At 36.9% G+C, this 26630-nt stretch overlaps 1 protein-coding gene across 1 annotated transcript in view; it reads right to left on the reverse strand.

Annotated features, from left to right (window-relative positions):
* Window positions 1-1507: 1507 nt before the first annotated feature.
* The window catches only part of FBXO33 (F-box protein 33), a 31918-nt gene continuing 6795 nt past the window's right edge, over window positions 1508-26630 (reverse strand). The window contains exons 2-4 of the mRNA XM_011926319.1: window positions 6225-6335; window positions 4997-5682; window positions 1508-3604 (exon numbers count right to left, since the gene is read on the reverse strand). Of these exons, the coding sequence (XP_011781709.1) occupies window positions 3333-3604; window positions 4997-5682; window positions 6225-6335 (1069 nt within the window). The 3' untranslated portion in view covers window positions 1508-3332. The remainder of the gene's footprint in view (window positions 3605-4996; window positions 5683-6224; window positions 6336-26630) is intronic.

Here is a 26630-nt window from a genome sequence, read left to right on the forward strand (position 1 = left end):
GATTATGTAAGGGAGATCACAAATTAGAGCATCATGATTTTAAACTAATTCTAGCAAACATCAATTTGAATTTAAAATTAACTCACAACATTATTTCCCAAAGAAAAAGAAGCGTTAAATTTCTTAGTTTCAACTGCATAAATTATGGGTTATTTTTTAAAAAGACCTAAAAATTACCTGTTTGTGGGGTGTTTCTCATTGGTGACAGTATTAAAACATTTTAATCAAATGTTAATTAAATCAATTAAAACATCTGGCAAGATTTTACTTGAAAGTTCCAAATTCAGTATTTTTTCCTCAAATCTTCTACATTTTTCATCAATTATATAATTTAAAAAAAGTAATTTTTCTCTAATTCTTTCTGGTTTATACCAGTATGCTGTACAATATTTTCTATGTGTGCTACAACATGACAAAGGTTGGGAAACATGGATACAATGTGGTATGTTCCCTGGGTATCATTCACATGTGCTATGTTACTCCATTAGCATGGTGTTATGTTACTGGCTTCATAAGGATCTAATCTGATTCATGCTCTAAGTCCCAAGCAAGTTCCTGCATCTTTGTGTTCAATTTCTGCATCTTTGTGGTGGGGAAATGGAAAGTAATTTTAGATAGATACGTAAATTTCATATAGTTTAATATGCTATGTTTTGAAAATATTTAATACCTTTGTTTAAAGATGATTTTGTGTATCTGTGAGCTACTGAGCTAACAGCAATGGAAAATTTCAATGAAGAATCGGAATTTTAGCTAGACAAGTCCAATCCTTCATTTTAGAGATGAGGAAACCAAAGCTGAAAGAGGTGTTTGTGCTCAAGTAGAGCCAGAGCTTAGACTAGAAAATAGATGTCAAGCCTCCAAAATTTAGAGCTTCACTACAATGACCTTAACTTGCATGCTATTCACATTAGATTTTCCTTTTTCATAATTTTGGGTATGTCTTAAATATATACTTAAACATGTTGATTCATTCAAAGGAGTTAGATATTCCAGAAAGTAATGAAGTGGTAAGTATAAGGACAATTATTTGTGAACACCAGATTATTCCAAGATAAAGCAGTACCTGGAAGAGTCAATGTCTGGAATGATAAGGAAGGGAAGATGGAAGGAAGAAAAGAAGTCTTTGTTTCCTATAAATAAGAGCTGTGAATCTCAACAACCAAGAACAGAGATTAGAATACCAAAATAAAGGAATATAGGGGTTTATGAAGAATTTAATATTGGCATATCTAAGTATTTCTGCATTTGGTATCTTTAAAAAACAGCCCCTCTAGTCTATAAATTAAGTTTTACCATATTGATAATGTATTCTAGGTGCATAATATATTGAGATTTTGGGCTAAGAAATCCAGTGTTTGCTTTTAAGCTTGTATTTTGTCAAAGTGAATTTTTGTAAAAAAATTCTCCAAACTATTCAGCTAAGACTTTTTATAATGTATTTTAAAATTTAAGCTTTGCTGCACCAGAATACAACCAGAATACTAACACATTATTATACACAATGTAAGGATTATTGCAGTTTATTTAACACTAAAAGTAGTCATGCTTCATATACAATAAAATATATTACAATGATCATTTTTAATGCTTTATTCATTGATTAAAAGAATATACATTTAACATAAACCATACAACATCAGTCATCAGGTCAAACATTCAGCTGGTTTCCTTACAGTTTCTGTCAGGAGTTATTTTATCTGATCACATTTATAAGATAAAATCTCACCACATCTGGCATTTACACACACTGTGCCAGTGGATTCACACTACTGATGTACATATAAAATCCGCATGGTATGTGCTCACTGGAGACAAAACAGTGCATACCTGTCAAAAGGTCATTTTAATATAAGATGGTAAAACCATTTGTAAAACACATATAAACTTTTTTCCATAAATAGAATCATATCTGGACATCTGTTGCATAAATTGTGTTTCCAAAGCTTACAATAGAGCAGCCAGGTCTCAGCACTGCTGGGCACCCAGGTTGGCTACTTACTTTATTATTGCAGACTGTCCTTTAACATTAAATGCACAACATTCGTACCACTTAAAACTGGGGTCAGGTGGAAGTCTCACAGAGACCACGTCTGTACCGCGGTTGCCCTGAAACAGTTAATAGGCTTTTAAAGCCTCTCAGATATAACAAGGTTTTAAAACATACTTCATGGAATGTTCTTCATGTATCATAGCAGCTCATACCTGTGATAGAACAAGCTTTCAGTTTTTCCTTTCTTTCCTTTACATTCACTATTCACAGTGAAACAGGTGCATTTTTTTTTTTGTTTTGTTTTGTTTTTTTCAGAGTTCTGAGGTTGCTGACTGAGCCACAGCACAGCTGTGTACCACAGGTCGAAATTCGACCTTAAATATTACAATCTAGCAGTATCTGGCTGGCCAGAGTGGGCCGGCCCCTGCCAGCATGTGGGCACTTCTTCATTAAGTCTATTCTTTGGCAGCTGACACGCGTGCTGACAGAGAAAAATCCAGTGACTTCTTGTTAGAGATTTCACGACTAATGTTTTTGCAAGCATGTGTATTTACAACTCTGTATTTTTATTTCCTTTAGGAGGTTTTACTCTGAAATACAGTTTCTTTCTTCCCCCACTATTTGAAATCTGGGCTAAATGAATGTGTAATGTAATTGATGAATAAAATTATGTCAAATATAGTTAAAAAAAATCCAACGATTTCAGTATTCATGTTTACGTAAATGCATTTTTTTTTTTTGAAAAAAGGATTAAGCAATGTTCTAGTACTATACAAAATTCAAAATGGTAACTGGTGATACCGACTATTAGATATGTAATGAAAGTTAAAGTCTTGGCTTTTGTGTTACAGATAATTCATTTGGGATATTATTTATCTTCCATTTGAAATCAAAATTAATGAAATGCTATCAGAATGCATGGATGCAGTGCATTGCATATAAATCTACCAGGCTATGGATATATATCTATATATGTATAAAAATATTTTGGCTCCTGAGCTCTGAACTCTGACACACAAAGAATAAAAACGTCGAAAAGGCAGAGTAACTCAGTGAAAAATAAAGTTAGCCAGCAACCTCAGACAATCTTCGGCTGTATATCCTTAAGGTTTGGTAACAAGTCCATTAACCGTGAAAGCCCTATACATTGTCACTTTGAACTTCTAAACCAATACCCGACTACGTTCTTTGATCAAGAAGTAGAATATACATATATAATTCTATAAAGCTAATACTGATTAAACACAGCACAAAAGGATTAATTCACACTATTGGAAAAAAAAAACATAATAGGACCCTACTTGCATATGTAACTACAGGAATTCTACATTTAAAAAAGCTAAATGTCTTCACTGAAGCTTTGCATCTCTCTGTAAAAATGACGATTTGGTTCAGTGAAGACACTGAGTGATTCGATGTCCATGACTGCGTGCCAAGGTTGACCCAGGCCCAGGGATACCTGCTCAATAAGGTTATGCACTGGATCTACATCCTGGTCGGCGAGTTCACCTTGGTCAAAATCAATGCTTTCTTCGGTGACTTCAAGCACTTTCAGATCAGAGCCCCGAAGACGAGCAATGGCAATGAGGTTGTGTGCCCATACCGTGTAACCTGAAAAATTAACAAAAGACAACACTGTCATTTCCTTTTCTCTTTGATAAGTCTGTCTTTTCCTCATTCAAAGCTTCTAGAGAAGCTTCAAATTTGTATCTCACTTACCATTTTGGTCTTTTTCCTTTAGAAATATATTGAAATTGGAATAGGAAACATGGTTGTATAGCCCAGAAAAAAAAAAAAGGCTACAAGTTGTGTTCAAGAGTACCACTATAGGTGGTGAACTGGCAGTGGATCTAATCCTTTATGATACTACTTCATTCAGTAAAATAGACATTTAAAGTATAAACAAATAAATTTTACAGCTTTGGGTAACGATGTACCATAAGGATGAAATTTTTAGTTCATATATACACGTATCTGTTAACCACACATGGTAAATGTATTTTTCATTTGCGAAAGATCATCTCCTATAGTGCTTCACAAAGTTACGAAGTGACACTTTAAAGATAAACTGTTAATTGTCAGTAGCAAGTATGTAAATTATAAAACAATCATGGGAATGATATACACCAACTTCAGAATAATAACTACTTCTGGGAAGGAATAAAGGGGGATGAATGTGGGGAGCTTTAGCTTAAAGAAGAAAAAGGCTTTAAAAAGACTTGCTTAAATTAACTTTTAAATAACCTGATTTGTCTTTACCCCACTGTGTTTACCACTTTCAGTACTGATCTAGTCTTTTCTACCACCTCTGACGACTGGCATAAAGCAAGACTTGAAAAGCAAGACATACATTCCCAAATACAAAGGGATGCTAAAAAAAAATAATGAAACAGTGCTGGTAAGATAGCTAATAAGAGAGTTTAAGACATTCTTATAGACTACTTTGTAATTATCTTACAAGTATCCGAAAAAGGAAGTAAATTTATTTGTCAGAATACCAACTCTCGATCCAAATGAGAACAGGTCACATTAAAATGAAAGAAGCATATCAATGGAACCATTGTTAAAAAAAATTACACACATTAATACTTTGATATCAAGAACCTAAACGACGAGGTAGTGAGCATGAAAGAAATAACACGTTCTCTTCCCCCGCGCTATGTTTTAAGGGGTCGGGTGATTAGAGGAAATGTATCTACCACAGGTATGTGTGCTTTCTTAGACAGTTAAATTAATTTCATTGATTTTTTTTTTTTTTTGAAATACTGCCATTCAAATGATGGACAAAAAAGTAACAGGGAAGCTGGAGCAGAACACTTAGGGTTAAATATGATTTTCCTTTTGTAAGTGATATATCTTGCAAGCTTTAGAAAGCATAAGATTCTGCATATCAAGTTGATACAAGATTTCTTGATACTATAAAGGTCAGTGCTCTCTCTTTACTGGCATAAAATGTTTTCGGTGTAATTCCAGTATTAGATTATAATGAACAAAATCACCTACCATGAATTGCCAGAAGCGAGAGCTTTGTGCACCTCCATGCTAATAAAACCAACGGATCTTCATTTCGGTTGTCACTAAGATCTGGAAAACCAGACGTGTCAATCACATCATTCATTAAAATAAAATGAGTGAGGAACTTGTCATATTGCCTGGATATAAGATCAACAATAGCCCCTGAAACACAAGTGATATAGCTATCAAAATGAATCCTCTCTAGTGGTATACTGGGTTTCAGAATCTTTAACATATCTTCACTCTTGATATCAAAAGCCATTATATAGACCCGAAGGTTGGTGCTCTTTCGTGACAGGGCTTTCCAGTGCTCATCATTTGGCATGTTGTCCAGAGACTTGTGCATTACGGAAACATTGTGAACCAGAAGAGACAGTCGCTGCAAAGGCACATGGTTGCTATCAGTTAAGACTCTTGCCATCTCAGCTGTAAAGTCACAAAAATCCAAGGCAAGTGAGTGCAGATTCACGAATCGCTCCAGTTCAACTGCAGTAATAAGAGTGCTGTTACCAGGAATATTATTGTCAAGTAAACTCAGGTGCTCCATGGTGTTGGCAACAGCATTAGAGAGAGATGACAGTGATGTTGGCGTTACTATTTCCAGCATAAACCCACAGGACAGCCATTTCAGTTGCCTACTATTACTCAGGATTTCTTCAAACAGTTGCTGAATTCTATAAGGAAAACACATGCCACAGTGATCCCATTAACATTCAGTTCTAAACTTTTAACACTGACTTTTGAAAATAGGCAATGAAAAACATGCAATTTTGAGATCTAGTTTTCCTCATTAGGTAATTTCTATTCAACCCACAGTAAAGACCATTAAAATTCACATTAAAATGTAATGAAAAGGTATATTAAACACACAGATCTATTAAACACACAGAAATATGTTCCTCATCCAAGAAAAGCACCACTTATACCCGTTTAGTAGAAAAGTATGATGACATACAATTTATGTTATAGCAAAGGCAAGTAGGGAAATAATTTTATATAGCAATAATTATTCACCAAGTTATCTGATTTGTCTTAAAGATTTATGAGATGGAATGGCAGATGCTGATCACTGTATTTCATCATTAAAACATTTCCAGGACCTATGTTCCTTTCAGGAAAAAAACCATTACTCTTCTGTTTGTATCTCATAATTTATTAGAAAAAACACATTATTAATAAATAGTACAACCTCCTTTCTATTAACCATGTAACTTACTGTTTAATTTTTTTGCCATCAGGGTCCACCTTGCTGAGGTATGTATTTGACAAACTTCCTTGCTGTTGTAGAACACTTATGTCTCCAAAAAGACTAAACTTCTGAAGGTTCCTACAAGAAAAATCATTTAAAATGATTTTCTAAATAATTTATACTTAAAAAAATGTAAATATAAAAAATAAGAATATGCAAAGGGGATAGTCTAGCAAGGTTTCTATTTTATAACTCACTTAGAATCCAGTTAAGTACTTTCAGATTTCTTTATACATACATTCAAATTTCTTTATACATACAAAGCAACATGATACAGGAGAAGTGGCAAAAGCTTTAAAGAACAAGGACTAGGGTATAAAGATTAGTTCAGGAACTCAATATTATAATGACCATGGAAAAGTCTCTTAATGTGCCTGAGACTCAATTCTTCATCAGTAGTAACAATACCTACCTTATAGGGTTTAGGTATAAATAACACAATGACGTATGACAAACTATATAAGCTCTAAATTTTATAGAGATGATAATTACAGTATAAACATTTCCTCAAACCAGTTAATTTAGTTAACATGTTAAATGCTCCAGGGTAAATCACTGCCCTGAAGATACCTACTCAGTAAGAAATATTCCTTAACTAAAATCTAAAGAGAACCTTCTCCAGTTTTATGATCAAACCATACAGCTTATGAACAAGGGAAGTAGAAAACTATGTAAGGCTAGGTGCGGTGGCTCACACCTGTAGTCCTGACTGGCACTTTGGGAGACCAAGGCCAGGGGATCGCTTGAGGCCAGGAGTTCAAGACCAGCCTGGCCAACATGGCGAGACCTTGTCTCTACTGAAAATACAAAAATTGGCTGGGCATGGTGGCATACGCCTGTAATCTCAGCTGAACTGGGAGGCGGAGGTTGCAGTGAGCCGAGATTGTGCCACTGCACTCCAGCCTGGGAGACAAACTCTACCTAAAAAAGAAAATGATGTAAAAATCTTTTGGTTTTAGATAATTTTAGCTACCATATAGTTTTCTAATAGTAAAACTGTAAATAAAATAGGAGAAAAACAAATGGATAAAGATAAAACTCCTGAGTCCAATAACAACCAACTAGTGATTCCATTTATAACATAAAATGAGATAATTTTAATTAAAAAATATATCATCTACAACAGTGATAAAAGATTTTGGAGACAGTTTCTCTCTCTGTTGTTCAGGTTGGAGTGTAGTGGTATGATCATGGCTCACTGCAGCCTCAACCTCTTGGGCTTAAGTGATCCTTCCAGTTCAGCCTCCTGAGTAGCTGGGACCACAGGCATGTGCCACCATATGTGGATAATTTGTAATATTTTGTAGAGATAAGGTCTTGCTATGTTCCTCAGGCTGGTCTTGAACTTGTGGGCTCAAGTAATCCTCCCATACTGGACTCTCAAAGGGCTGAGATTACAGGTATGAGATACCATGTCTGGCCCGAAAAATACCATTTCTTGACGGTATGTCACATTTTCTCAAGTAAATCACCTTAACTGCACTGAAAAGCCCAATGATTCTAAAATTTAGCTTGAGGAATAATCATTAATTCGTTTATTCATTTAACCAACAATTCCCTGAGGGCCTACGAAGTACCAGGAACTGTGCTACATATTAGAGACACAATAGTGATTCAGTGCTGTGAAGGACAAGTATCCATAAAAGTGGATATTTGGCTTTGGAGAATATAAGGTTTTATATAAAGTAGAAAAAATATACCACACTCAATTTCTAATAATACTCAGGCAAGTCATACAATCTCAGTACTTTCCTCCTTTCAACTCAACTTTCATTTATTTGGTGGTATTAAAATACATATGGAAGAGACTTTTACTTCTTTTACAAAGAATTAAACAAGGACAACTGCCTTCCCTCTGTAAACAACTATAAAACTAGATAAAACATAAAATAATTGTTTTCAGACACTGGACAATAAGCAATATAGGACTCTGATCCTGGAAAATGGGGAAAAAAATGAAGTGTGTACTATAATTGCCTGAGATTATGGCCTGGAAAGAGTTTTCAGGTTACAACATAGCTTGGTAGTCTGAGTCGAGGAGACAGAGATTAGGGAGTTTGCAGTCTAGAATTTTAGGGCAGAGTACCAGAGACAAAGGAAATGTACAGAGAGAGCTTCACAGATTTGCAAAGACTCTGTATTACCCAGGTTTTTGGCTGAGTAATGATTTGTACACGTGTGGGTCAACACTACAAGGCTGAAGAAGAGAGTACCGCTGGAAAGCAAGAGTCCACACAGTGGTAAGGAAACATGGCTCACAAGTAGGTGAAAAATCCATCAACAGAAATATACTCAGAAATGGCAGATGAAGGATTTAGGGAACGAATTTAAATCAGCTATTACAACTATACTCCATAAAACTATTTATCAATAAAAAGAATATGGATTAGATAGGAAGAAGCAGAAGTGTCCTAATTTGCCAATGACATGATCATTTACACAAAAATTCTAAGGAATCTAAAAAAAGCTACTATGAGTTTAGTAAGGTTAGTGAGTTGAGTAAGGTCACATAATACAAGGTCAATATATAAAAATCAATTGTATTTCTACATGCTAGCAATGAACATTTGGAAATTAAAATTTATAAAAGAACTATTTATAGTAGTATCAAAAATACAAAATATTTAGGAATAAACTGAACAGAAGTATCAATCCTATACATTGAAAACTACAAAACATTGTTGAAGTAAATCAAACAAGATCTAAGTAAATGGAATTCCACATCTGTTGGCTGGAAGTTTCAATACCGTAAACATGTCAATTCTCCCCAAATTGATCAACAGACTCAACACAATCCTAATAGGTACTATGCTTTACAACAGATCTCTAGAAATTTTTCATCTTGCAGAACAGAAATTTTATACTCATTAACAATTTTCCATTTTTCCCTCCCTACAGCCCCAGCAATCACCATTTTATTCTCTGCTTCTGGGAGTTTGACTATTTTAGATACCTCACGTAAGTGGAGTCATGCAGTATGTATCCTTCTGTGACTGACTTATTTCACGTAGCATAATGTCCTGTAGGTTCATCTAGGTTGTTGCATATAGTAGGATTTCTCCTCTCTATTTTTAAGGCTTAATATTTTTCCATTACATGTATATATCACATTTTCTTTATTCATCTTTTGATGGACATTTGGATTGTTTCCTTATATTGGCTAATGTGAATAATGGTGCACTGAACATGGGTGTGCAGATATCTTTGAGATCCTGATTACAATCTTTTTGTATACATATCCAGAAGTATTCCATTACTGGATCATACAGCAGTACTATTTTTAATGAATCTCCATATTGCTTTCCACAGTGGCTGCACCATTTTACACTCCCATGAACAGTTGTATAAAAGCTCCAACTTTTCTACATCCTCACAAATGTCTATTTATTTAGAGACAGGGTCTCCGGTTGCCAAGGCTGGAGTGCAGGGCGCCATCTTGGCTCACTGCAGCCTCAACTTCCCAGGCTCAGGCGATTCTCTCACCTCAGCCTCCTGAGCAGCTGGGACTACAGGTGTGCGCCACCATGCCTAGCTAACTTTTTTTTGTATTTTTTAGTAGAGACAGGGTTTCACTATGTTGGCCAGGCTGGTCTTGAACTCCTGGAGTCAATCAATCTGCCTGTCTCAGCCTCCCAAAGTGTTGGGATTACAGGTGTGAGCCACCAAGCCTGGCCTTAAATTTATTTTTGATAACAGACATGCTAAGATGTGAGTTGATATCTCACTGTGGTTTTGATCTGCATTTCCATGATTAATGATACTCGGCATCTTTCCATATACCTGGAGGCCATTTGTATGTCGTCTTTGGAGAAATGTCTATTTGTTTTTTGCTTGTTTTAAGATTAGGTTAAAATTTTTTTTTTTGCTATTGAGTTATACGAGTTACTTATATATATTGGATATTAACCTCTTATCTTGATAGATGTTTTGCTAATATTTAACTTCTATTTCTCTTTGTTTTCTGGACATGGAGTCTCACTCTGTGGTCCAGGCTGGAGTGCGGTGCGCCATCTCAGCTCACTGTAACCTCTGGCTCCCAGACTGAAGCAATTCTCCTGCCTCAGCCTCTCAAGCAGCTGGGATTACAGGTGTGCACCACCACACCTGTTTTTTTTCTCTTTTTTTGTATTTTTTTTTTAGTAGATACAGGTTTCACTACGTTGGCCAGGCTGGTCTTGAACTCCTGACCTCAGGTGATCTACGCCTCAGCCTCCTTACTTTTATCTAACCTTTTTTTTTCCTTTTAGACAGGGTCCTGCTGTTTCCCAGGATGGAATGCAGTGGCGTAATCATGGCTCACTGTAGCCTCGATCTCCTTGGCTCAATGGATCCTCCCACCTCGGCCTCCCAAGCAGCTGAGACTACACATGCATGCTACCACACCCAGCTACTTTTGTATTTTTTTGTAGAGATGGGGTTTTATCATGTTGTCCAGGCTGGTCTCGAGCTCCTGGGCTCAAGCAATCTGCCTGCCTCAGTCTCTTCAGCTTGCTTTTTAATTTTGTTGATTGTTTCCCTTTCTGTACAGAGCTTTTATTATGATACAGTCCCACTTGCTTATTTTTGGTTCTGTTGCCTTTGTTTTTGGTGTCAAACCACAAAGTCATTGCCAAGACCAATGCCAAAAAGCTTTCCCCCTATGTTTTCTGTGAGAAGTTTTACAGTTTCAGAATTTATATTTAAGTCTTTGATCCATTTTGCTTTGATTTCTGGCCATGGTCTATGATAGGATCCAATTTCCTTCTTTTGCCTGTGGATTTCCAGTTTACACAACACCATTTGTTGAAGAGACTATCCTTTCCCCATTTTATGTTCTTGGTACCCTTGTCAAAGATCAGTTAATCATAAATGAGTGGGTTTATTTATGGGGTCTCTCTTCTGCTCCATTGGTCTATACATCCATCTTTATGCTAGCATGATACTGTTTTGATTACTGTAGCTTTGTAATGTATTTTGAAATTAGGAAGTATGATGCCTCCAGTTTTGTTCTTTTTCAAGACTGCTCTGGCTACTTGGGGTCTTATGTAGTTCCATGTTAATTTTAGGGTTATTTTTCTATTTCTGTAAAAAATGCCACTGAGGTTTTAATAGAGATTGCATTGAATCTGTAGACTGCTTGGGGTAGTATGGAGATTTTAACAATATTATTTCTTCCAATCATGAACATGAGATGTTTTCCCATTTATTTTGTATCTGCTTTAATTTCTTTCATCAGTAAAACAGAAGACTTTCACCTCTTTGGCTAAGTTTATTCGTAAATATTTTATTCTTTTTGATGTTACTGTCAATGGGATTTTCTTCATTTCCTGTTGAATATATAGAACTGCAACTGATTTCTGTATGTTGGTTTTGCATCCACCAACCTTGCTGAATTTGTTTATTAAGAGTTTTATTTTGGGTGGTGTCTTTAGTGTTTTCTTTATATAATGCCATGTCATCTGCAGACAATTTTAGTTTTTCTTTTCAGATTTGGATGCTTTTATTTTTCTTCCCTAATTGCTCTGGCTAGGACTTCCAATACTGTGTTGAATAGAAGTGGCAAGAGCAGGCATCCATATCTTGTTCTTGATCTTAGAGGAAAAGGTTCCAGTTTTTCACTGATGAGTATGATGTTAAGCTACGGGCTTGTCATACATGGCCATATATGGACTTTATTATAATGCTGAGGTACATTCCTTCTATGGTTAATTTTTTGAGTGCTATATCATAAAAGAATGTTGAATTTCATCAAATGCTTTTTCTGCATCTATTGACATGGTCATGATTTTTATCCATTGTTACAATGTGGTGTATTATATTTATTGATGTGCATATGGTGAACCATGCCTGCACTCCAGGGATAAATCCCATTTAGGATGTACGATCCTTTTAATGTGCTGTTGAATTTGGTTTGCTAGTATTTGTTGAGGATTTTGGTATCTATGTTCACCAGAGACACTGACCTATAGTTTTATTGTTAGTGACCTTATCTGGCTTTGGTATCACAGCAGTGCTAGGCACATATAGAAGCGTTCCCTCTTCCTCTACTTTTTGGAAGAGTTCAAGAAAGACTGACATTAATTCTTTTTCAAATATTTGGTAGAATTCACCTGTCAAGCCATCCAGTCCTGGGTTTTTCTTTTTTGGGGGGAGGTTTTTAAAAATTATGGATTCACTCTCATTTGTTATTCATCTGATGATATTTTATATTTCCTTCACGATTCAGTTTTGGAAGGTTTATGTTTCTAGGAATTTATTTATTCTTCTAGACTATCCAATTTATTGAAAATGAAGGCTCACAGGAGTCTCTTATAGTCTTATTGTATTTCTGTGGCATCAGTTTTAATGTTTCCTCTTTCACTTCTTTGAGTGTTTTGTCTTACTCTAAAGGTTTGTCAATTTTGTTTATCTTTTCAAAAAGCAACACCTGGCTTTGTCAGTCCTTACTACTGCTTTTTCTAGTCTGTATTTACTTCTGCTCTAATATGTATTATTTCCTTTCTTCTGCTAACTGTGGGCTTTGAATGTTGTTTTTCTAATTCCTTAGGGTTTAAAGTTAAGTTGTATGAATTTTTTTTTTTCTTTTTCTTTTTTTTTTTTTTTTTTGAGATGGAGTCTTACACTGTCACCTGGGCTGGAGTGCAGTGTGTGATCTCGGCTCACTGCAACCTCTGCCTCCCAGGTTCAAGCAATTCTCCTGCCTCAGCCTCCCACATAGCTGGGATTACAGGCAACCACCACCACACCCAGCTAATTTTTTGTAGTTTTAGTAGAGACAGGGTTTCACTATGTTGGCCAGGCTGGTCTCAAACTCCTGACTTCGTGATCCGTGTGCCTCTGCCTCCCAAAGTGCTGGGCTTACAGGCGAGGCCACTGTGCCTGGCCTTTTCTTCTTTCTTAACATTTTTTTGCTATAAATTTTCCTTTTAGTATTACTTTTGCCACTTGCTATACGTTTTGGTAAGTTTTCATTTTTATTTGTATCAAGACATTATTTGACTTCCCCCCCCTTTTTTTTTGAGACAGTCTCGCACTGTTGCCCAGGCTGGAGTGCAGTGGCGGGATTGCAGCTCACTGCAACCTCCGCCTCCCAGGTTCAAGTCATTCTCCTGCCTCAGCCTCCCGAATAGCTGGGACTACAGGTGTATGCCACCACGTACAGATAATTTTTGTATTTTTAGTAGAGACGGGGTTTCACAATGTTTGGCCAGGATGGTCTCGATCTCTTGACCTTCACCTTTCAAAGTGCTGGGATTACAGGCATGAGCCACTGGCATCTGGCCTTGACTTCCCTTTTAATATTATATTAATTGACATTAATATATCAATTATCAATAGATTATAAATTAGTATAATTAACTGATATTAACATCAATTATATATTAATTAGATATTAATATATCAATCGATATGACTTCCCTTTTAATATTTATTGACTTCCATTTCCACATATTTGTAAATTTTCCTTTTATTGATTTCGTTTTATATTATTGTGTCAGAAAAGATATCTGACATGATTTCAATCTTACATTTGTTAAGACTTGTTTTGTAGCCTAACATGTGATTTATCCTGGAGAATGTTCCATGTCTGCTTGAGAAGAATGTGTATTCTGCTGTTGTTGGATGGAATGTTCTGTATGTATCTGTTAGGTCCATTTGGCCCATAGTTTGGTTAAAATCCAGTGTTTCCTCATTGATTTTCTGTCTAAATGATTTATCCACTGTTGAGAGTGATGTCTTGATGTCTTCTTTTATTACTATATTGCTTGTTTGTTTTTCCCTTCAGGTATGTTAATATTTGCTTTATGTATTTAGGTGCCCTGATACTGGATGCATATATATTTATAATTGTTATGTCTTCCTGACTGACCCTATCATTCTATAATGACCTTGTCTCTTGTGTCAGTTTTTGACTTAAAGTCTATTTTCTAAGATATAAGTATATAACTTATATACCCAGCATATGGTGGGTTCCTGTTTTTTTAATTCACCCAGCCAATGACTTTTGATGATGGAATTTAATCCATTTATATTTAAAGTAATAATAGGTAAAGACTTACTATTGTCATTTTCTTTGTAGTTTTTTCATTCTTCTCTTGCTGTCTTCCTTTGTGATTTGATGATTTTTTTGTAGTGCTATGTATTTATCTTTTGTGTATCTACTACAGGCATAACTTGGAGATATTGCAGGTTCACGTTCAGACCACTGCGATAAAGTGAATATTGAAATAAAGAAAGTCAAATAATTTTTTGTTTTTCAAGTTAAAAAGCAATATACATACCTTAACTAAAAAACACTTTATTGCTAAAAGATGCTAACAATCACCTGAGTCTTCAGCTAGTTGTAATCTTTGGCTGGTAGAATGTCTTGCCCCAATATCGGATGGCTACTCACTGATCAGGGTGATAGTTGAAGGTTAGAGTGACTGGCAATTTCTTAAAGTAACACAATGAAGTTTGTTGCATCTGTTGACTCTTCCTTTCATGAAAGATTCTTTGTAGCATGCTATGCTGCTTAATAGCTTCTTATCCACAGTAGAGATTGTTCTTACAATTGGACTCCATCCCCTTAAACTCTGCTGCTACTGTAATCAGCTAAGTTTATGGGATATTCTTAAAGCCTTTGTTGTTATAATTTCAACAACATTCACAGCATCTTCATTAGAAGTAGATTCTAATCTCAAAAACCACTTTCTTTGTTCATACACAAAAAGCAACTTCTCATGCATTCCAGTTTTATGATGAGATTGCAGCAATTTAGTCAAACCTTCAGGCTCCACTTCCAATTCTAGTTCTCTTGCAATTTTTGCCACATCTACAGTGACTTCCTCCACTGAAGTCTTAAACCACTCAAATGATCCATGAGTGCTGGAATTCAACCTCTTACAAAGTCCTGTTAATGTTTATATTTTCATCTCCTCCCATGAATCATGAATGTTCTGAATGGCATCTAGAATGGGTGAATCCTCAGTTTACTTTTCCCAAATCTACCAGAGAAATCACTATCTATGGCAGCTATAATCTTATAAAATGTATTCCTTAAATAATAAGACTTGAAATTCAAAATTACGCTTGGATCCACAGACTGAAGAACAGATGTTGTGTTCGCAAGCATGAAAACAACATGAATCTCCTGGTTCATCTGCATCAGAGCTCTTGAGTGACCATGTACATTGTCAATGAGATTAATTTCAAAAGGAACCTTTTTGTAAGCAGTACCTCTCCACAGTGGGCTTAAAATAGTCAGTAAATTATGCTGTATACAGATGTGCTATCATCCATGCTTTGTTGCTCCACTTATGGAGCACAGGCAGAGTAGATTTAGCATAATTCTTAAGGGTCCTAGGATTTTTAGAATAGCAAATGAGCATTGGTTTCAACTTAAAAGTGACCAGATGCATTAACCTCTAACGAGAGTCAGCCTGTCTTTTGACGCTTTAAAGTTAGGTATTGGCTTGTCTCTAGCTATCAAAGTCCTAGATGGTATCTTCTTGCAATAGAAGGCTGTTTTATCTACACTGAAACATCTGTTGTTTACTGTAACCACATTCATCAATGACCTTAGCTAGATCTTCTGCAGCTTCCATGACAGCACCTGCTGACTCAGCTTACATTTTTGTGTAGATAACTTTTTTCTTTAAACCTCATGAACCAACCTCTACTAGTTTCAAGCTTTTTCTCCTGTAGTTTCCTTACCTCTCTCAGCCTTCATAGACTTGAACAGCATTAGAGGCTTGCTCTGGATTAGGCTTTGGATTAAGGGAATGTTGTGGCTAGTTCCATCTTCTATCCAGACCACCAAAACTTCATCAGCAATAAGGCCATTTCCCTTTCTTATCACTCATGTGATAGATGGAGTAGCACTTAGACTTTCTTTCAAAAACTTTTCCTTTGCATTCACAACTTGCCTGTTTGGTACAAGAGGCCTAGTTTTTGGCCTATCTGGGCTCTTGAAAAATGCCTTCCTTATGAAGCTTAATCATTTCTAGCTTTTGACTTGGAGTGAGAGACGTGGGACTCTTCCTTTCACTTAGCAATTAGAGGTCATTGTAGAGTTATTAATACCTAATTTTTTCTTTCTTTCTTTTCTGAGACAGGGTCTTGCTCTGTTGCCCAGGCTGCAGTGCAGTGGTGTAATCACAGCTCACTGCAGCCCTGATTTCCCAGGTTCAAGCGATCTTCCCACCTCAGCCTCCTGAGTAGATGGGAACAGAGGTGCACACCACTATGCCCAGCTAATTTTAAAATATTATGTAGGGATGGGGGTCTATGTTCCCCAGGCTGGTCTTGAACTCCTGTGCTCAAGTGATCTTCCTCATGCTGAGATTACAGGTGTGGGCAACTGTGAATGGCCAATTGGCCTAATTTCAATATTATTGTCTTAGGGATTTGGGCAGCTCAATGTGAGGGCAAGAAATGGGGGAAGGGTCGGTCAGTAGTCAGAACACACACAAAATTTATAATTAAATTGGATATTTTCTATAGGTGTGGTTCGTGGGGTGCCAAAATGATTACAATAGTAACATCAAAGATTACTGACAACAGATCACATCAGATATAACAAGAGTGGGCTCAGCGTGGTGGCTTACACCTGTAATCCAAGCACTCTGGGAAGCCAAGGTGAGGATCTCTTTAGCCCAGGAGTTGAGGTTGCCATTAGCCATGATCATGCCATTGCACTCCAGCCTGGGTGTCAGAGCAAGACACTGTTTCTAAAAAATGACGACGACGATGACGACAACGACAACAACAACAACAAAGGTATAATAAGAAACACAATGTGAGCACATGATACTGGACAAATGGTGCCAATATAGTTGCTTGATGCAGGGTTGCCACAACCTTAATTTGTAAAAAACACAATACCTGTGAAGTGCAATAAAGTGAAGCATAATAAAACAAGGTATGCCTATATATGTTTTCACTTTATGATTAACATGCGGCTTACATAAATGATCTTATATATATAATAGTGCATTTTAAGATAATTGTATGCAAAAACTGTACACATTTACTCCTGCATACTTTGCTACTGATGTTCTAATTTATATATTTTAATATTACATATCCACTAATTAACTATTGGAGTTAGTCTTCATACTGTTGGCTTTTTCTTTTTTTGAGACAGAGTCTTGCTCTGTTGCCCAGGCTGGAGTGCAGTGGCATGATCCCGGCTCACTGCAACCTCCACCTCCCAGGTTCAAATGATTCTCCTGCCTCAGCCTCCCAAGTAGCTGGGTTTACAGGTACCCACTACCATGCCTGACTAGTTTTTGTATTTTTAGCAGAGACAAGGTTTCACTACGTTGGCCAGGCTGGTCTCAAACTCCTGACCTTAGGTGATTCACCTGCTTTGGCCTCCCAAAGTGCTGGGATTACAGGTGTGAGCCATGATGTCCGGCCTAATCCTGTTGGCTTTTAACATTTATACCACAGTTACAGTGATTTATTAACCAGCAGTACAACATTAGAGTATTCTCTATTTGTTTATATATTCACTAGTGAGTTTTTTACTGTCATGTGCTTTGTGTTATTTATTGTTCCTTTGTTTCATATTGAAGAACTCCCATTAGTATTTCTTGTAAGGCAGTTCTAGTTATGATAAACTCCTTTAGCTTTTGTTTATCTGGTAAAATCTTTCTCTCCATTTTTGGGGGATAGCTTTGCTGGGCATACTATTTTTGGTTGACAGTTTTTTTTTCTTTCAGCACTTATCTCACTTACCTTTTGTCTTTGATTTTTGACAATTTGATTATAATATGTGTTGGTGTAGACCATTTTGGGTTCATCCTGTTTGGTAGTCTTTGACCTTCACATTTCCCTCACCAGATTTGGGAAATTTTCAGTCATTATTTCTTGAAACAGCTGTCTACTCCTTTTCTACTTCTGCGACGTCCATTGCTTATCTTTGCTTGAGTTCCACAGCTTCACTCCTTTTCATTCTTTTTATTTTGCTCCGCTAACTTGATAATTTCAAATGACCTGTTTTCAAGTTCACTGATTCTTTCTTCTGCTTGATCAAGTCAGCTGCTTGTTGAACTCCTGTAGTGAATTTTTCGGTTCAGTTACTGTATTCTTCAGCACCAGTATTTGCTTCTTTTTAATTGTTTCTCTTTGTTAACATCCTTACTTTGCTCATGTATTCTTTTCCTGATTTCATTTAGTTTCCTACCAGTGTTTTCACGTAACTCAGTGAGCTTCTTTAACAGGATTAATGTAAATTCTTTGTAGGTAATTAATACATCCACTTTTTTTTTAATTGGTTACTAAAGAATTATTTTCTTCCTTAGATTGTGTCATGTTTTCTGGATTTTCCATGTTTATTGTATGGCTGCATTATTGTCTGTGACTTTGAAGAAACAGTACTTTTTCCAGTCTCACAGAGTACTGTTTGCTGTAGGGGGCACCTACCCATTTCCCTTTATTCCTAGCTGTCACAGGCATCCAGGCTCCGCCAGTCCTTTAGTACGTGGCATGAACTGAGATGGAAACCAGCCCTTTGGGTACCATACTGAAAGGCTAGAGACAAGGCTCCCTTCATTTCCCTCCTAAAGGGAAACACTCTGTTCTGAGCCTTTTCCCAATCTTGCAGAACAGCGCCAGCTGTAGGAGGCCACTCACCCTTCTCTTGTTCTCAGTTGTTTCAGGCATCTGGGCACTATCAGTTTTTCAGCACTGGATATGAGGTGAGACAGAAATTGGCAGGGATGCACTAAAATGCCAGGAGGCCAGATGGCCAAGTGCACGCTCCATTCTTACCTTTCCCAACGTGGGAGAAGTCATGGGTGATCCTCTTGGCTCTGAACTAAGCTAGTCTGGGGGAGAAGCTGATGTGGGCAAAGTGAATTTGCTGTCTTTACCTATCATGGTGTGGATTTTCTCAGTTATGTATGTGGCTGGGGTGCTACAACTTATTAACCGGATTCTGCATTTCTTATAAAGGTATTTTAGTAGGAGTGTTGTTATTTATTGTTTTGAAACGGAGTCATGCTCTGTTGCCCAGGCTGGAGTGCAATGGCACGACCCTGGTTCACTGCAACCTCCACATCCTGGGTTCAAGCAATTCTCCTGCCTCAGCCTCCCAAGTAGCTGGGACTACAGGCATGCACCACTATGCCCTGCTAATTTTTGTACTTTTAGTAGAAATGGGGTTTCACCAAGTTGGCCAGGCTGGTCTTGAACTCCTGACCTCGTGATCCACCTGCCTTGGCCTCCCAAAGTGCTGGAATTACAGGTGTGAGCCACCACGCCTGGCCCAAGTATTGTTATCTTGATGTTTCTATGGGAGAGCAAAGGCTAGGACTTCCTACCTTCTGTCATCTTGTCCTCATGACAGGATTTTTAATTATGTGAAAAAATGCATGACCTAATCAATGGAAAAAGGAATAAAACCATACATAGACTGTTATTCCAATTTTGTAGAAGGATGCATCACATTTTACCAGTGATCATATCTGGTGGACTTTTTTCTTTGTAATTTTCAAGTTTTCTATTATTACAAGCACACATTACTTAAGAATTCAGAAAAAAATGTTAAATTTGATTTACAGAGACTCTAAGTTCGTAAGAACTTAATTTACTTTAAAATCATTTAAAAAATTAACAAACTGCATTACAGTAAAACTTAACAAGTTAATGTAAAGATTCTCTCTGGAATAGTTCCAGCAATACAATAATTTAAAAATGTTCTAGCAGTGTTAGAAATATGCCATTCAAAGGAAACTGAAAAAAATTCTAATTGCAGCAACAAAATGGTAATAATCCCTTTACAGTATGGTACACAACACATGCACGAACTTTTCCTACATATGTAACGAGAGATATACTTTTAAAGCCAGAAGATTTGTGGGATTATCGAATTCATTCCTCTCCTGTTGTAGACAAAGAAATTGAAGTGACCTGTTTCAGACTACAACACTAGTTAAAGTACAGCGAGGTAGAGAACTGAGGTTTTAATTTCCACTTAGTGATGCTTCTTATAATTAAACCAGGTGCTTGAATACAATGGTGTTATTCAAGTGATAGGAAAAATTATAACACATATTTTAGAGCAGTATAGGATGAACATTTGCAAAAAACACTTTTAGGTACTTATTTTTCAATTCAAAATGAAAATTTATTAAGTGATATGGAAAACAGCAATTTAAAAGTTAGAAAAAATAAAAAAAATGACAACTCAAGGGCAGCTTTCAAACGTATGGTGTTGAAACTAGATTATAGACCACATGGTAAAGACAAGAAAACTGCATGTAGCCTCCAAGTGGCTCATTGTTTCAGATGGTAAAAAAGAGACTGAAAAGAACATTTAGGCAGCAATACTGGAACAGAACCTACTGGGCTGTGGTAATAAACAGATGCCTCATTTTGAGGCCAGGAGACTATACCAGTAATAAATAAGGGAATTGTGCTACATAATCCTTTTAATTAAGGTGAACTCAGTAACCTCAGTTTAATTTATTTACTCATTCATTTATTTATTGTTGAATAGCAAGTGAACTAAAGAAATCAACAGGGTTATTTCCTGCAGAATGTCACAAATAACACTTGCTTAGAAGACATGTAACAAAAAATACTGGAAAAATATTACAGTTGGCTACAAAGTTTCTTCAATGTACTTTGATTCCCATGGTAATATTGATAGGATATAACCTATTTACTAGTCCCTATGTAAATCCTAAAATGTGTTGTGAAATATCACAAAGTCATAAACAGTGCTTGATAATCTTTCTAAAGCATGCAAAAGGCCACATACTATCATCAAAAGAGAATGAATTTCTTCTACTTAATTTTGTCCTTCTTTAACAGTATTTTAAAGTAATGAGTTCCAGATCTACAGCTACAGCACATACTTAAGCACTTACAACTTAGAAACAGCCTATACACCGCTCTCCTACAATTTGCTTATTTAATTACTAAAATATGCATATTGTGTGCCAATGACATGAAAAGTTATGGTGGTTAAGTTCTAAATATCTGTGGGCTTATTAGATTGTTGGAATAGAAATAAAGGTTTTAAAAACAACCTTGTTTTTAAAAATTAGATGATACCAAGGAATTACTGATAACTCTGTTAAGGTATCAATGGTATTGTAGAAATGTCCATTACATAGAATGGACATGATTTTCAGACCTGCATACTTTAGTAAGGTAAAATGGCAATGATATCTGGGATATGCTTTAAAATACTTCGGTAAACAAGAAAGTGGCTGGGCGCCGTGGCTCACGCCTGTAATCCCAGCACTTCAGGAGGCCGAGGCGGGCAGATCACGAGGTCAGGAGATCGAGACCAACCTGGCTAACACGGTGAAACTCTGTCTCTAATGAAAATACAAAAAATTAGCTGGGCATGGTGGCAGGCGCCTGTAGTCCCAGCTACTCAGGAGGCTGAGGCAGGAGAATGGTGTGAACCCAGGAGGCAGAGCTTGTAGTGAGCCGAGACTGCACCACTGTACTCCAGCCTGGGGCACAGAGCGAAATTCCGTGTAAGAAAAAAAAAAGCAAGCAAGCAAACGTGGTAAAATCTTCAAATTACTGAATCTGAGTGATAGTATTAACGGGGGTTCGTGTGTCTAGTTTTTGTGTGTCTTAAAAATTTCACAAGTAAAATTAGAAAACAAGGCAGTCACTTCTCTAATTGTGTAACCCTAATAATTTCACTTAATTACTCTGTGCTTCAGTTTCACCATCTGTAAAATAGAAATAATAAAAAAGCCTAACTCCTAGAGTTGCTGAATACTGCTGTTAATATAGGAAAGCTAGTTTAGGATTTTAGGGGACGTCAAGAACACTTCCACTCAGTCCTCTGAAGCATGGCACTGTGAATGGGCATTACCCAGCCCTGTGACCGTGGTGGTGACTCCTGTGGTCTATGTGTGGATTCTAACAGGACATCGGTATGAAGGTGGGTGGCTTGCGAAGGTGGGGTTAAGATCAAAGACTCTTGCCTCAGGTTACTATGTTTCCTCTTCTTTTCCTTGATCAAAAATTGTCCTTTTGAGGTTTTGAAAAGTAGGTTTCATTTTTGAAGTTATCAGCAACAGTTGAGTAACAAACCAGATTAAAAGGTAGCCCAACTCTGGCCCTTATTTCCTCCCTTATTTGGTTCAACTTAAGGAGTACACATGATGAGCATCTGCATGGAAAAACATAATTACCTTGGTCTAGTGTCACAGGTGATTAGATCACTGATTTGGATGCAAGGAGAGGAAAAAATCCACATAGGGAATATACCATTGGCTTCTTCCTTTCTGCTCAGTCCTACCACATATGGACTTCATATAAGTCCACAGCTGATATGAAGGTTAGACCTAGGCAAATTTCAGGGAGTAATGAGTTTATACGAAGCAGAAAAGTGAGAGAAAAAAGAAGAAAAATGAAAATTTCAGGTGACCACAGTAACGAAGACCAGGAAGTTTCTGGGGGCAATTATACAGACTAAGCCAAATTTATATAACACGATATGAACAGAGCACTGCTGTACAAGTGCTTGGTGGTAAAGGAGTTAAACACCAAAGTAAGTTATGTTTTCAGATAATAAACTGTATCTAAACCCTAGCTTTTTTTTGAGTACAAATCATACACACACACACAAACACACACGAGTAAGAACAACCAAAAAGCGGAAAAATATTTTTAGATGTATTTAGGGAAAAGCAACTAGAAGGGCATTGTAATGTTAGAACATCATATCTAACTTTTTGTACTTTATTCCACTTCTAGAAAACCTCCAGCTAAAAATAAATACAGACCAGGCACAGTGGCTCCGCCTGTAATGTCCGTACTTTGCGAGGCTGAGGCAGGTGGATTGCCTGAGCTCAGGAGTGCGAGATCACCCTGGGCAACATAGTGAAACTCCGTCTTTACTAAAAACAGAAAAATTAGTCGGCCTTGGTGACATGTGCCTGTAGTCTCAGCTACTCAGGAGACTGAGGCAGGAGAATTGCTTGAACCCAGGAGGCGGAGGTTGCACTGAGCCAATATTGCGCCACTGTGTTCCAGCCTGGGCGACAGAGCTAGACTCTATCTCCAATAAAACAAAAAACAAAGTAAGTACAGAATCAGACTACTCATCATTTCTGTTGCTCATGCCCTGGTCTAAGCCACCATTACTTCTTGCCTGGATTACTGCAACAATCTCCTAACTCTGCTTATTGCTTCCACCCTTGCCCTACTACAAGCTATTCCTAACACATTAGATAGACTCATCCTTTTGAAATGTCAGATCACATCACTGTCTTGGCTCAAAACCCTCTCATGGCACCTCATCTAAGAGTATAAGTCAAAGCCCTTACAAGAGCCTCACAAATGCCTACAGATTTCCATATCACCTTCCCCCTTACCTGGCTGACCTCTTCGACATTTCATTGCTTTCCATGCTGTGTCTTTTTCTTTTTTCACCCTTCATAATAATTTATTACCAGGTAGAGTATAAAACAATAAAGCTTCTAAATGGTGACATAAGAGAATATCTTTTTGAGTTTGCAGATTTTTTTCTAACAAAGTTTTTGTTTCAATAGAACACAAAAATCTCTACCCATAAAGGAACAAAATGATAAACTGGAATTTTTAAAATTAACAACTTCTAAATATTAAAAAATGCTTAAGGCTTGGCGCGGTGGCTCACGCCTGTAATCCTAGCACTCTGGGAAGCCGAGGCAGGTGGACCACAAGGTCAGGAGTTTGAGACCAGCCTGGCCAACATAGTGAAACCCCATCTCCACTAAAAATACAAAAAGTAGCTGGGTGTGGTGGCATGTGCCTACAGTCCCAGTTACTTGGGAGGCTGAGGCAGGAGAATTGCTTAAACCTGGGAAGCAGAGGTTGCAGTGAGCTGAGACCACACCATTGCACTCCAGCCTGGGTGACAGAGTGAGACTCCATCTCAAAAAAAAAAAAGAGCTTAATATAATGACAGAATTTTGTAATAACTACAACTATCAAAGGACTCATTTAGGACATATAAAAAGTTATTGGAAAAATACAAATTAAAAGTACAATGTAATACACTTGAAATTAAAAACACTGACACTTGCTAACACGTTAGTAAGACTGGAAAAACTGGAACTCAAATATATTACTGATGAGAGTATCAAATAGACAACTCATTTTGAAAAGTTTTTTGGTTATTTCTACTAAAGCTGAGCATATGTATATGTTATGATCCAGAAATTTCATTCCTAGGTATAAGTCCAATATGAATGACTACATTAATGCACTAAAAAGAAGTGCACAAATATGTATATAGATAGCAGCAATGATCATTAAATACAAAAACTGGGACCAATTCATATGTCCCTCAGCAATACAATAAATTACGGTCTACTCATCAATGAAAATTAATGAACAACTATTATGTTGAGGTCTCAGACATACAACATTGAGCAAAAGAGGTCAGACTCTAAAGATAACATACGGTATAATCTCACTTATATGAAATCCAAAAAGAGGTAAAACTAACTCACGGTGTTAGAAGTCAGGATAATGGCTACCTTTGAGGTAAGGGAGTGGTAACTGGTAGGGGGCACAAAGGGAACTTCTAGGGCTCTAGCAATGTTCTATTTCTTTTTAAAAAATTACAACAACTTTTATTTTAGAATCAGGGGGTACATGTACAGGTTTGTTACAAAGTATATTGTGTAATGCTGAGGTCTGAGGTAAAAATGAATCCATCATCCAGGAGTGAGCATAGTATCCAACTGTTACCCTGCTGCCTCCCTCTCCACTCCTGTATTCCCCAGTGTCTACAGTTCCTATTTTTATAACTATGTGTACTCAATGTTTAGCTTCTACTTGTAAGTGAGAATGTGTGGTATTTGGTTTTCTGTTTCTGTGTTAGCTTAGGATAATGGTTTTCACCATGCTGTCTTTAAAACATGTCGTACTTGCACTACAGAGCTACTCCACTTAGTGCTACTTCTGTCTGGAATCACTTGCCCCAAAGAGACACACGGCTTGCTCCCTCCCTCCCTTCAAATAACACTTCAGCAGTTGAGACCCTCCTTAACTTCCCTATTTTAAATAGCAACACTCCTACGTCCACCATTCTCATCTCTCTTCACTGCTTTATATTTCTTCGTAGCATATATTACCAACTGAGATACTGTAATTTCACTTAATGTGTTTTCTGTCTTCTTTTCCATAAGAAAAAGCTCTATGATGGCAGGGCCTTTTGATTATTGCTATATCTCCAAATACTAAAACAGGGTCTGGCATTCAAAAATATTTGTTGAATAGTATATTTACCTTAGTTCACAACAAAAATTAGTCTATTTAGCTACATCTCACACATCACAAATTTAGGGGGCAGACCAGTTTTCAGTTACATTATACATTAGGAATCCCTCTAAAACAATGTATTTTCCCAGACAACTAAAAATCCCATTCTCAATTATTTCTTTGACGTAGTATATAGTACCAGTGGAAAACCGCAAAATGCAGCTACCTTATATTAGAGTTAATATAGCTAAGTCAAATTAGCTGTAGAAACAGAAAATAGAAACAAACCACTTAAGTATGTATGCTGGGGTGTGGTGACTCAGGCCTGTAATCCCAGCACTTTGGGAGGCCAACGCAGGCGGATCATGAGTTCGGGAGATACAGACCATCCTGGCCAATACAGTGAAACCCCATCTCTACCAAAAATACAAAAATTAGCTGGGCGTGGTGGTGCGTGCCTGTAATCCCCACCACTTGGGAGGCTGAGGCAGGAGAATCACTTCAACCTGGGAGTGGGAGGTGGAAGTGAGCTGAGATCGTGCCACTGCACTCTAGCCTGGTGACAGTGAGACTCCATCTCAAAAAAAATGTTTATTAAAATTCCACTGAAATGAGATATCTTGTTTTCTGTGCTGCACAAGAATTTCCTTATGAATTAAACAACCATCACAATTTTTTATTGTCTTATTCTTCTTCTCAGACTCCTGTTGGGACTGTTTAGCACAATTGTGACCCAATGCTTGAGATTTCAGACCTGATGACCTTGTTCTCTCTTCTGTGGGTCAGAATTGGGGAACTTCATCTATGGTAGTAAATGTTGGTAAGTTTCTTTTCATTCCAGAGGATCCAAAATTATTTCTTTAATACATAGGAACAATAGAAAAATGCAAACTGCAGCCACCTTAGAGTTATTACAGCTAAGAAGAATTAAGTTATGGAAACATAAAAGAACATGGTTCTTTAAAAAGATGCTCTTAAAAACATTAAAATCTTTTCCAATGCCATAAAAGAGATCATGACATATAATTTTTTTCCTTTTTTAAATTAATAAAAGCTAAAATAATCCACCATCATTGCATGAAATTATCTCAGGCTGGTTCTATTCTTCTTAGTCCACTTTCAGTATCATGTTTTAACATCCACATTATACTCTTTTCATAACATTATTTCCTTTCCTCA

This window comes from Colobus angolensis, unplaced genomic scaffold, assembly GCF_000951035.1.
Source record: "Colobus angolensis palliatus isolate OR3802 unplaced genomic scaffold, Cang.pa_1.0 Scaffold119, whole genome shotgun sequence".
In the NCBI taxonomy this organism is placed as follows: Eukaryota; Metazoa; Chordata; class Mammalia; order Primates; family Cercopithecidae; genus Colobus; species Colobus angolensis.